We start from the raw sequence: 13,503 nt of genomic DNA on the forward strand, positions 1-13,503 counted from the left end.
ATTTATGTAATCTTAAGTCTTCCCAGGCACCACAGCATAGTAAAATACCACTTTAGAAGATTTAATCATGTACGATTAAAGTGATTTTGAAATGCCATTTCTTAGCTTAACAGTGACAGACAGAACACGCATTCTTCCCGTTTTCAGAAACTTTGAGTAAACCACTGATATTAAGGGAACATTAAACCAATATACTATTGTAATAACTTACACTAAAATGTCAAGTACCATCACCAAAGAATACAAGGGTAGCACTTTTTTTCTCTCTGCTGTTTTCGGCTTCCTATAAAACTAGAAATGAACTTGCTGAATGTGCCTCATTCAAATTTCTGTGTGTCACCAAAAGGCTATTAATTCTTGCAGCTGACTGAGTAGGAGTCTTTTGTGGCATTAAGATTCCCATAAATGTATCTTTAAAAAAACAGTTGAGCCACTAAGTAAGTTTTAAACTTTGAGGATAAAATTTTGTCAGGCTTTGACAAATAAAACAAGGCCCTTAAAGTGTAAACCACCCCCGCCTCCCTCCCTGCCCCCCCAAAAAAACATATTACCATGTCAGGATTTCACACATTTGGCTGAATAAAAATCTAATTCTGGTTTCATAACATTATTTTTAATTATGATGTAAGAACTATAGAATTAGAAAGATACCATCCTGTTAAACTGAAAGCTATGCATTTAGAGTTGGACACGTTTGCAACACAACAACACAAAAGTTAAAGCAGCATTGTGAGTCCGTGATTATGATATACTAAAGAAATGGTTCTCAACTGAGAGTGATTTGGCCCCTTCCAGAAGACATCTGGCAACGTCTAGAGATGGCTGTCATAACTGGGGGGATACTACTGGTACCAGGTTGCCACTAAACATCCTACACTTCATAGGACAGCCCCTCACAACAAAATTATCTGGTCCAAAATGTTAACAGTGCTGCAGTTAAGAAATCCTGTACTAAAGGATCACACTAGCAACATTTCTATTATTCCTCTTGGCTTATATAGAAATAATCACTTTGATTTATGCAACCTGGAAATCAGAAGCAAGGAAGTTCCTGAAGATTAAAACAGATAATTATTATGCCTCCCTTTGATACAATGAACTACTCTCTGATTTTTGCAAACAAGACCTGAAGGTGACCCTCACAGGGGCTCTGGTTTATTAATTCCATCGATGGTAATAATTTATATGCAGATATGAAACATTGTCACCAGGAAATCTTCAAGCAGATCTTCAAGCAGAAAAGACAGGCATGACTGAAACCTCAAACAAGGTTCCAGATAAGTACTATTTTCTGACTGTAAGTCACTGATGATTTTAAGATGTGCCATCAAGTAAATAAGAGCTTTGGGGAATGCGGCAAAGAAACATCTCTCCTTAAATGTGTACATTGATTGTAAAATGTGAACCTTTTATAGAGATGGTAAATGTGCAAAATCTATAAAGTATTTTAAATATATAATGTTTTAAGCTCTTTTTATAAAAAGAAATAGAAAGACTGGGATACTCTCCCTCTGAGATCCTTTTCCATCAGTGTTAGCCTCAGTTATTTTCATTTTTTTCACTGCTCCCCTCCTCCTGCCCCCACCACTCCAGGAAGAGATGGTAAAGGTGCTGGTGAGCAGCGGCATCACTAGCTCTTCAGATACAAAAACAAATGCAAATCTCTTAGCTTCCCTCTCTTATCCTATTCTCTTGGAATTTCTCCAAAGTCTTTGACTGTGAATTGAGTACTGTGAAGAACACCTGTGCTGAGCATGGTCCTAGATCTGCTAAAGGATATAACTCTATTTAACTAAACAGAGGAATAACCATACATAGATGCAATATGATATATATTTGAAATTATTTTTAAAATTCCATCAAAAGACCACTTAACACCATTTATTCATAAACAAAAATTTACTATAAAACCTATGTATTTGCTGCTTGTTCCACTAGAATTTAAGATCCATGTGAACAGGGATTTTTGTCTTGGGTTTATTGGCTGAATGGCTGAATGAGTGAATGAATACCATCTCCCAAACAGCAGAGGCATTATACAATTGCAAACTCCTTTTATTTTCACACTAATGACAGGAGACGATAGGACTAACTTCATGTTATTAACTACTCATGTTCATTCGTTCATTCATTCATTCTCTACTAAGTCTTTCACGATCTGCCCCTGTCACCTCTCTAGCTTTTCCTGCCCCACCCCGTTCTCCAGCGACACTGGCCTTGGCTCAGTTCCCAGTAAGCGCCAAGCTCCTTCTACCTCAGGGCCTCTGCCCAGAGCATTCTCCTCCCCATTCCCAACCTCTTCAGGTTTCTTCAGGGACGTCTTCCCCGATCACCACTTAGACTAGATGTAGGTAGTGCCTGTATTTTATAGTCTTGGTTTCCCATTTTTCTTTGTTTTTTTTTCCCCCATCACAGTATTGATCACGTTTGTAAAATCTATTTGTGTAATTATTTGATTAACATCTTCCCTATACCGCACACTCAACTGTAGACAGAAACCATCCCTGCCTTGTTCCCCATTAAAATCCCCATCATTTAACACAGTGCCTGTCATACAGCAAGCACTCAATAAGTATTTATTGAATGAGTAAATGAATTAGGTTTCTAGGAACATGATCTGTTATTAAATATATGAGTCCATGTTATACTATATCATTCTCCACTAGGGCTCAAGTTAGTAGGTGCTTAATCAATACTTTATGGTTAATTGGAATCATCAGTTATCTACTACAAACTGCATTCTCCTAAGTCTACATGACACTAAAAGAACTTGTTGCAAAATTGCTGAGAAGTCAACTACTCTCTTTCTCTTCTTTTTTCTACAAACTAATAAAAGAGCAGGTTTTTTTCCCATTGAATTTATTAGCTGTTTTGGCATTAAGAACGTGACTGACTGAAAAATCGTTGTCAGGGAATCAATTATTTGAGTGATCAGTATTTGTCTCTATTTGAAAACATCTGGAAGGATACTTTAATTATCCTTTAGATATTTGGTGTCTTGTGTTCTCAGCCTCTAAGATAATCTCTCCCCATTACTACTCCTGAACGAAAGGTATGCTATTGGCGAAGTAGGTTTTTTTGACAGAGGAGGATTTCTGAGACATTGAAAATAAAGAGTAGTAAGCTCCTAGGCTAAGAGGATTAAAATAGCATTTTTTTTAAGAGAAGAAGGAAAGAGGTCTTTAGTGCAGAAAACCGTAGAAAAAATATAATTCCATGTAATATCATGTAACTGAGAAGTTAGTCACATAGGAAGCGTTGGGGAAGAGTATGGATTTCTTGGGGATCCAGACAAAATAATTCTAGCCTAAGGGAGCTAAAGAGAGATACCCAGACAACAGGAAATCAGAAGTGATTGTAAACCTAGAGTCTAGTCATATACTTCACTTTAAAATAGCTTCTTTACATATACCTTTCCTATCTATTGTTGTCAGGAACTGTGTCGCTAGGTAATTTTTACAAGAGTGTCTGGAATTCTTGAACAAAATTCCAGAAAGCCCAGGAAATTGGGGCAGTGTTTGCTAACTTAGGCCATTCTTTTGGAAAGCCCCAGTTAGACAGTTTAGCCTCTGTTTAAGGGGTCATCCTCATCTTTGCCTTGCCCATTCCTCTCTCGAGGCAACAGCAGTTGAGCAGGAAGTGGCTCCTTCACTGCCTCAAGAGCTTTTTGGTCAATTTCTTATACAAATTGTCCTCCTTTGGGTCTGGCAGATGCCTCAAATCTGCAGCACAAACTCCTGTAGCCTCTCCTTGCTCTGCATAAAGCAGAGATGAAGTAGAGTATATTTGGGGCTCACTCAAGAAGGGAATCTGCAGTGAGGAATCACCTGTCCCTGAGATCACAGACACAGAAGAGAAACTTGGATGCTTGAGGAGGGGCAGAAACAACCAGAAGCCAACAGCAGACATACTGATTCTCTACACCTTCACGTCAAGGGGAAGGGTTCTTATGTTGGATCATACTCTTGCTTTACTGTCTTCGGGGACAAGAATGCATATTTTTCTATTATCCTTTAGTTTGATATCAGAAAGATCCAAGGAACTAATGCAATGGCTACTATCATGTTTAGGGTTGAGATCCATAAGTACTTCAAAATATCTCAAGCTGCCTGATCACTGCCAACTTAAATGCACAATTCTTTCTTGGGCTCCAGGAGAAATGCATTGGGGTTGAGGCTTAGTTATCAATGTCATGAGGAAAAAAAAAAAAAAAAAAAGATTTTGGTTAGCTTGACTTCAAATATTTTATTACTGTCCTATAGATCTCATTAAAAGAACTGGCCTATCCAATTTGGAATAAAGGCTTTTCACTTTCACCTTCACATTACATACAGATGAGCCATGTTGCTCATCTAATGATTAAACCATAGAGACTTAATGGGGATGAAGGAAGTGGGATGAAAAAGAGCTAAGTACATTTAAGTTTCATTTTATATTGACTTATCTCCCTTCCCTCCAATATCAGCAAAATACAAACCAAAGTTTTGTTCTGGCCCAATTTACTTTAATATTTTTGCCATTTTTTCCTCATATAAAACTATTTGGCCAAGTGAATAGTCATGCCTTGTTTACAAACAGTCACAAAAGGTATTACCAGGGCTTAAGCGATATTATCTTGCCTACAAATCTTGGCTGGCTCTCATCTGGGGCCATTAGCATATTTTGAAAAATTTCCAAGAAATTCATAAATCAGCAGATTTCCCTTCCTGAAAAGCCAATTTCCTAAACATTCAATGAGATGGCTTTTGAGACCCACATCAACAAAGTAGGAAAGTAATAATGTTCCTATCTTAACAGTAAATTCACTACTGCGGGTGCTGCTGCCCTCATTAGAATTTCAAAGGAATCTTTTCTGAATTAGAAAACATTCCATCTACTTGCTGCACAATATCCTCTTCAATTTTCCATACCAAATGAGTAGATTTGGAAAGTAAGGAGGGGCACATAGTTATTGCCTTTTTTTCCAGGAAGCAAGTCAGGTTTTTACTTCTTTATAACTTCTCCTACTTTTTTTAAAGTAAATTTCTCTAGGTTTCTATTTAATCAGAGGCACCACAGAAGAGAAAACAATTTTTACAAAAGTACAATGGTGGCATAGTTTTCTTTTTGGTAACATACAAATTCATCTACAGTTAAAAATGGAAATGTATACTTCACAACAAAGTTTTCATGGCAGATATAAATTACCATTTTCTATTTACCAAATACCAAAAACATATAAACACACAACAACTTAACTAGGATGCAACATCTTTGCATTCTGAATCATAATTTACACAATTTAAAACCCAGGCATTTGAGAGGTTAAAAAAGTAACTCACGATATGCAGTCACGCAGCACCTCGGATCTCAGAGCCCTCTGCAGTTATCACGACAGATTTTATCACCCGCAGTTCTCTGGCCCTGTGACTGAGATCACTCATAATTAATGAATAACTTACTTGAACACCTGACAGCTCAGTAAGCGGTTTATGTAAGGCCGTTACTTTTATTTCTTCTGTAGTTGCCTTTGCAAACAGGAAACAGGAAACACACCTACAAGAACACTGACATATCTCAGCCTAATTGGTCTTTGGCTCAAAGTACTCAGGGCTGAGTCTTGTACAGCAGGGGCGATAAATACAGTCCCTAAGAGAGCAAGACTCAGGTCCTGGCATGTCAAAGTCTAAAATCCTTTAGACAGATGCCATGCAGGAAATGTATTACAAGCGTTCTTAGCAATATTCAGGCCTTATGGCCTTAATCCTGGAAGGACTATAAATTTCAGAATATATATTTTTATATATATATATTATACTTATAAATATATATATATACACATATGTGTGTATATATAAACATAAACATATAATACACTAAGTAATATATTATTTAAAATATATACATTATTTAAAATAATAAACATTAAAATAATACATATAATATTTTCCTGGAATATATGTGGAAACTATCATTCAGGAATCTTTTGGCTACAAATAACAGAAAACCCAACTCAAACTCACTTAAACAAATAAATAACAAGACATGGAAATATTTTGGTTCATTGAGCTGGGGAAGAAAAACCTGGATGTAGGGTTGGTTTTTGGAAAACAGAGGTTCACTATGTATATCATTTGACTCTCTGCAATTCTCTTAGCATGGCATTCTCTGTAGATTGATTTCATCTTGTGGCTGCCTTTCCTCATGGTGCAAAAAAATAGCTTCAGCAGTTTAAGACCACACATCCATCTTCCAAGAGTGTAGTGTTAGCATGCTGCCAGACTCAAGCTCTGAAGTCATTCTGACTGCCCATCGCTTAATCAGTCACGATACTTTGCTGAATGACTTTAAACTAATCTAGCCTTATCCTTAGAGGAGAGGGTAGGACACTCCAAAGAAAAATCACATGGAAAGGCATTCAGATTACTAAGAGGAAGAGAAAAGGAGGAAAGGAATATTGGAGGAAATCAACAAATGTCCACTACAACAATGTTCGGCAATAGTCTGCATCTGAAGACTGGTGTTTGAGGATGTGTATCTATGAAAACACTGGATCTTGGGCTATCTAAAGATGTCCGAAAGAGAATGAGCTGAGGTTTAAGAGATATTGATTACCCAAGTCTTTGCATTTAGTAAGACTTTCTATTAACATTAGGTTTGCTCTCTGAGAAAATAGTTCAGAATGTTTCCACTTTGTTTATGAAACACATTTTATAATGTATGAAATGCTCTTGCATGTGATCTTCCATTTTGTTATCCAAACAACCCTGCTAGGGGGATAGGCAATCCTGGCAGGAGCTTAAGAGAGTGGGGCAGACACTGCTGATTAACTATCCAGCACCCAGTCTACCCTTTGTCCTAACTGAACCTTGATTTTGCTCAGGGCAGCAATTTGCCCTGTTTAAACTACAGCTAAGGGTGGGCAGGTGGAACAGTTTGGGCCCCTGGAGATGTAAGCTGGAGGTACTAGGTAGAGCTCCTGGAAAAGCTCTTTTAAAGGGCTCTGGCATTTGCTTTTTGCTCTTTGCCTTTCCTGTTCTTATGCCTGAAACTGAGCAGAGACTTGCCAACAGAAAGCGCTGCAGGAAGCAGTGCCAGGACAGGAAAATGTGAACTGTAACTGACCAACTGCTGGAGTCTCCCTGGGGACAACTCTGAGAGTTAAATACTCCAGGGGGCACAGTCATTGTGGGGGCGTCCTCAAAATACTGCGAGATTTACTTCCAGGAGCTCTACCAGATATCCACAGTAAATACCAGAGAAAAATCCCCTCAGGCTTCTGGAAGGGGGAGGGGAAAATGAACATTTTTGAAATATGCCATAACACTCTGTTCTTGCCCTCAGGGGAAACTAGTTAACCAGAGCCTAACCTGCTAGAAGATCCTCAGAGCCTAACTGACCTGGGGAAGGGAAATACTCAGCTCTAGACTCCTCTAGGCTTCCACTGTGGGAGAAGGGAACTGCTCAACTGCAGCCCACTCTAGCCATCCTGTCCCACCTAAGTGAGGAGAAAAAAACTGAGAAACACTTGTGAACTTGGCAGTCCAAAGGCACAGGCTCACCAAAAGACTGAGACCTAATTGTAGGGTGCATAGAACGCTTCTTTTCCCTGAAAACTCGCTACCACATTCCTGAAGATCTATTTACAGCAGTTCCTTTTACCCGGTACATCATGTCTGGCTATCAAGAAAAAATTATAAGGCATACCAAAAGAAAAGAAAAAGCCACACAATTTTTAGAGACAGAGCATCAGAACCAGCATGGCAGGGAAGTTGGAACTGAAAGATAACAGAGCTCTCACAAAGGTTGGAATAATTTACTGAGCCAAAAGTCAAGGAGGAGCCATACCTAAAGATCAATTCCAGCGGGATTAAGGATTTAGCTGAAAAAGCAAAATGTTAAAACTTGTAGAAGAAAATATAGGATAACATCTTTCTGACCTCCAAATGGGAAGAGTTCTTAAGGCTAAGTTCAAAAGTGCTAATCAGGAAAGGAAAGATTGATAAATTTGCCTACTCTAGTATTAAGTTCTTCTGTTTATGGCAAGGTAACAATAAAGAAAGAAGACATGTCAATATCTGAGACAAGTTTGCAACCTGTGAAATCAACGAAAGACCAGTATTCAGATTATATAAAGAAATGTTACAAATCAGTAAGAAAAAGACAGCACAATAGAAAAATGAGCAACAGATCTGACACATCATCCCAGAGAAGAAAAATATGAATGATGAACAGTTTTCTTTCTTCCTTTCTGATCTGCCTTTTATTTTGTCTTCTTACTTTATTGCACTGTGTAGAACTTCCAGTTCTATGTTGAATAGGAGTTGTGAAAGAGGGCATCCTTTGCTTGCTCCTGATCTTATGAGGAAAGGATTTAGTTTTTCACTGTTAAGTTTAAAAATCAGTTTTAGGAAGTTCCCCTCTATTCCTATTTTTCTGAGAGTTTTTCTTTTCTTTTTTTTTAAATCATGAATGGGTGTTGAATTTTGTCAAACAATTTTTCTGCTTCAATTAGTATAACTATGATACTTTTTCTTTAAACTGTTTATATGGTTGATTATACTGACTGCTTTTCATATTGAATGATCTTTGCATTCCTAGAATAAACATCACTTGATCATGGTATATAATTATTTTTATTAACTGCTGAATGCTATTTGCTAATATTTGTTAAGGAATTTTGCATCTATCTTCATGAGAGTCATTAGTCTCTAGTTTTCTTATGTTGTACTGTCTTTTTCCAGTTTAGGTATCAGAATTGCTTCATATAATGAATTGGGGACTGTTCCCTCCTTATATTTTCTGGAAGAGATTTATAGGATTAACATTAATTCTTCTTTAAATATTTGGTAGAATTTTCCAGTGAAACCCTCTGGGCCTGGAATTTTCTGTTTGGGGAGTTTCTAAACTAATTCAATTTCCTTAGTTATAAGACTCTTCAAATTATCTACCTTACACTGTGTGAGTTGTGGTTGTTGGTGCTTTTCAGGAAATTGGTCCATTTCACCTAAGTTGTGAAACTTTTATGGTAGATTTATTTGTAAATATTCCTTTAATATTCTTTTGACATCAGGAGGTCTGTAGTGATGTCTCCTTTTTGATTCCAGATATTGGTAATTTGTGTCTTCTTTTTCTTTGTCAGTGTTGCTGGAGGTTTATCAATTTTGTTGATCTTTACAAGGAAGCAGTTTTTTGTTTGACCTATTTTCTCTATTATTTTTCTCTTTTCAGTTTTATTGATTTCTGATCTTTTCTTTATTATGTTCTTCTTTTTGCTTGCTTTGGGTTCATCATCTCTTTTTTTTTTTTCTAGTTTCTTGAAAAACGAGTTTCTGGAGATGGGAGCTTAGATTATTGATTTGAGACTTTCCTCTTTTCTAATGCAAATATTTTAGTGCTATAAATTTTCCTCTCAGAACTGCTTTAGCTGAGTCTCACAAATTTTGATATACTGTATTTTCATTTCCATTCACTTCAATGTATTTTTTTTAATTTCCTTGAGACTTCCTCTTTGACCCACAGATTATTTAGAAGTTTGTTTTTTCAATTCCAAATGTTTAGAGATTGTCATCTTTCTGTTATTGATTTCCATTTTGATTCCACTGTAGTCAGAGAATACACTCTTTATGATTTTAATTTTTTTTTAATTTGTTGAAGTTTGTTTTATGGTTTATGGGCTATCTTGGCATATATTTTGTGGTGCTTGAAAAGAACATCTTTTCTGCTGTTGTTGGTGAGATTCTATACATATAAATTAGATCTAGTTGATTGGTAGTGTTGTGTTCTTCTCTATGATGCTGGTTTTCTGTCTAGTTGTTCTATTAATTGTTGAGAGAGGTTTGTTGAGGTTTCCAACTCTAATTGTGGATTTGTCTATTCCAGTAGTTTTTGCAGTTTCGTTTCACAAATTTTGCTCTGTTGTTTGGTACATATTTAGGAGTTGCATGCAAAATATGTATCTTTGCTATATCTTTTTGGTGGATTGACCCTTTTATCATTATGTAATGTCCCTCTCTGTTCCTGGTCTTTTTCTTTGCTCTGAAGTCTTCTTTTTTTAATAAATTCATTTATTTTATTTTATTTATTTTATTTTTGGCTGCGTTGGGTCTTCGTTGCTATGCGTGGGCTTTTCTCTGGTTGTGGCGAGTGGGGGCTACTCTTAGTTGCGGTGCACAGGCTTCTCATTGTGGTGGCTTCTCTTGTTGTGGAGCACGGGCTCTAGGCGTTGTGGCACACGGGCTCAGTAGTTGTGGCTCGCAGGCTCTAGAGTGCAGGCTCAGTAGTTGTGGCACACGGGCTTAGTTGCTCCATGGCATGTGGGATCTTCCCGGACCAGGGCTCGAGCCCATGTCCCCTGCATTGGCAGGTAGATTTTTAACCACTGCACCACCAGGGAAGCCCTGCTCTGAAGTCTTCTTTATCTGATTTTAATATAACCACTCCTGCTTTCTTTTGATTAATGTTTTCAAGGTATATCATTTTCCATCTTTTTACTCTCACCCTCCTATATTATTATATTTGAAGGTAGTTTCTTGTAGATAGCATATAGTTAAATCATTTTTTTAATCCACTGTGTTAATCTCCATCTTATAAATTGTATATTTAGACTATTTACATTTAATGTAATTATGATATGCTTGAGCTAAAGTCTGCCACTTTATTTTTTGTTTTCTGTTCTCTATTTTCTCTTTATTTTCATTTTCCAATATTATTGTGGACACTTGAACATTTTTCAGAATTCCATCTATAATGTTTTTTCAGTATATCTTTGTATAGCTTATTTAATGGTTGCTTTCCACACTACATTAAATATACATAACTTACCAGTGTACTGTTGATGTTATACCAGTTCAAGTAAACTCCTTACCTCCCTTTACATCCTTTTACTCTCCCTCATTTATAAAGTAATTTTTAAAAATATCTCCTCTACATACATTGAAAGTCATATCAGACAGTGTTATAATTTTTGCTTCAATCATCACACATAATTTAGAAAACTTAGGAAAAGGAAAGTTTATAGTATTTACTCCTATTTTTATTTTTTGTATTATTCTTTCTTCCTTCTAGTGTTCCAAGATCCCCACTTTTATCAGTTCCTTTTTGTTTAGAGACTTTCTTTAGCTATTTTGTTAAGATAAGCCTGCTGGTGACAAATTCCTAGGTTTTCCTTCAACTGAGAATGTCTTAATTTCCTCTTAATTCCTGAAGGATATTTTTTACTGGATATAGAATTCTGGGTTGACAGCTCTTTTCTTTCAGCATTTGAAAAATATTCTCCCACTTCCTTCTGGCCTCCATGGTTTCTAATGACAAGTCCACCATCATTATAACTTTTTCCCCCTATAGATAAGGTTTCATTTCTCTCTTGTTTTCAAGATCTTTTCCTTGCCTTTATTTTTCAGAAGTTTGACTATAATGTGTCTTTGTGTTGATTTCTTTGGGTTAATCTTGTTGGGACGTCACTCAACTTCTTGACACTGTAGGTCTGTGTCTTTTGCCAAATTTGGAAAACTTTCAGCCTTTGTTTCTTTGAATACCTTTTTAGCCTTGTCCTCCTTCTCTCCTTCCAGGAATGATGGTACATTCGCTAAACAATTTTCTGGTTTTAGGGTTGGTAATTTCTGTTATTTTATCTGTAAGTTCACTGATCCTTTCCTCTGTCCTCTCCATTCTACTGTTGAACCCATGTATTGATTTTTTTTACTTCATTTATTATGTTTTTCAGTTTCTAGGAAACTGAAAATGATAATAAAATTTTACAAAGAACACAAAAATCCAGCCAAAACATTTTTTTTTTTTTTGAAGCTGCAAAAGGAAACAGCTATATTCTGCTTCCTAAGAAATGAATACCTTGGTGACCAGGCAAAGGGTCTTGCTTCAGTTCAACAGCCTTCTGTTAGAACCTGTCCTGGGATTTCCTCTCCAGAGTAATGTGGCTGTTCTGGTCATGACTGCCTCCAGGGGACAGGACAGGCATTTGAGGTAGGAACAAGCAGTATTTCAGCAGTAAGCCATAACTTACCATGGTGCTATAAAGCTTTCTTCTTCTGGCCTTTTCATCCTCACCCCACCTAATGGTATTTCAGTCCTTCAGTTCCCTCAGATCCCAGACTCTTTGCATGAATTTTTATACTTTTCTCTCCTCTTGCATACTTTTCCTCTGGCATTCTGCTTGTTTACCTGGTCTCTTACCCATTTTTGCTTGCATTATGACACTTCATGCATGTGTGGATTCCCTGACCCAGCTCCTTAACTGGGGCCCTTGAGCTAGCTAAACACCACCTACACATTTTAATGGGTTTATTTTTCTCAACACTTGTGTTGCTCTCCAAAGCTAATGGAGTACAGATCTTTCTTTCTTCTCTTCAAGGTGGGGGCTAGGGAGGTTAATTTTAAAGGTCCATAGTCTCCTCTCTCTAGGAGATACTTCTATGAGGTCACCAGCTGATTCTGATATATGCTCCTTCCATCCCAAGCCCCACAACTAGAGGCAAGAAGAGAAATGGGTGGGAGGACATATTAACACTGAAAAGCTTGATAAATACTAACAGCAAATACTAAAAATAACTAGGCAGAAGTAGTCTACTTTTAGGAATTTCATTTGTGTCTTTGTGTTGGGGGCGAGGAGGAGGGAGAGAGAGAGGGCTGTGGAGAAGGGGCTGGAAATGTTAATGTTCTCTGGAGGTAGAGGGCCTAAGAGCTTCCCCAGGCAGACAGTACCACCCCACCCCCTCCCTGAAATAGCTCTTCCTCTTTCTCAGCTTTCTCGGGCTTCTGCAGCTCTGCAAATGGCCCCTCCCTGTGCTGCAAACAGCATCCCTGCTCTTGCCAGAAGAGAGGAAAAGCAGCTAAAAGACTGCAGGCTGCTTTGCTCCTCAGCCTCACCCTCTCCTAACTGCAGAATATCCCGGCCATTTTTGACCTCAGCTTCTGGAGATTTGAGAGTGGTTGGGATCAGTGTGTGCTGCCTACATATCAGTGAGTCCCTGGTACGCTGGGTGTGACATGGCAGAGTCATTAACCCCACATGACACAATCTGCACGGTGGAGACAGGAAATCACAGACTAGGAAATTCACATGTCTCCCAAAATGCCTTCTAGGACTGGCAGCCCCTGCTGCCCACTTCTAGGACTGTGACGTGGATAAATGACCACGATCATTTCATGGCCAGGATCTCCTAATTTAACAAAATGGAGGAGAGCAAGTCTGTTCAATTCTGTTTCTGTCATTTTCCCTTCCCTAGTGAGCAATTCAATTATGTTATGAATCAATATGGCTCGCTACAGCAGGAGGAAAATACAACGTGAGGGAAATAAATGGTTCCCGCTTGGATGAATTATATGTACTTTTGAGCGTTTCATCATATCTGTCCTGTGCAACCAGCAAAAGGGAAGTATCTCAAGCCTGAGTCTTCCCCTCCTGCTCCCCTAACCCTTCCTCCATAACACGCACTCTCAATAGCACAGCTGGACAGCAATAAAAGAAATAAAAAGTGTTCCTTCCTCTTCCCTACTCTCAAAGTC

At 37.7% G+C, this 13,503-nt stretch overlaps 1 protein-coding gene across 8 annotated transcripts in view; it reads right to left on the reverse strand.

Annotated features, from left to right (window-relative positions):
* Positions 1 to 13,503, reverse strand: part of NCALD (neurocalcin delta) — a 429,327-nt gene that overhangs the window by 164,507 nt on the left and 251,317 nt on the right. For 2 of the 8 annotated variants that reach the window (XM_082434368.1, XM_082434363.1), the window contains one exon: positions 5,322 to 5,409. The exons of the other annotated variants lie outside the window; for them this stretch is intronic. Coding sequence is in view for 1 of the 2 variants with exons in the window: in XM_082434363.1 (XP_082290489.1) it covers positions 5,350 to 5,409 (60 nt within the window). In the remaining variant the exon portion in view is untranslated. The remainder of the gene's footprint in view (positions 1 to 5,321; positions 5,410 to 13,503) is intronic. 8 annotated transcript variants of the gene reach the window in all.

Source organism: Balaenoptera physalus, assembly GCF_965194825.1.
Source record: "Balaenoptera physalus genome assembly, chromosome: 17".
Classification (NCBI taxonomy): domain Eukaryota; kingdom Metazoa; phylum Chordata; class Mammalia; order Artiodactyla; family Balaenopteridae; genus Balaenoptera; species Balaenoptera physalus.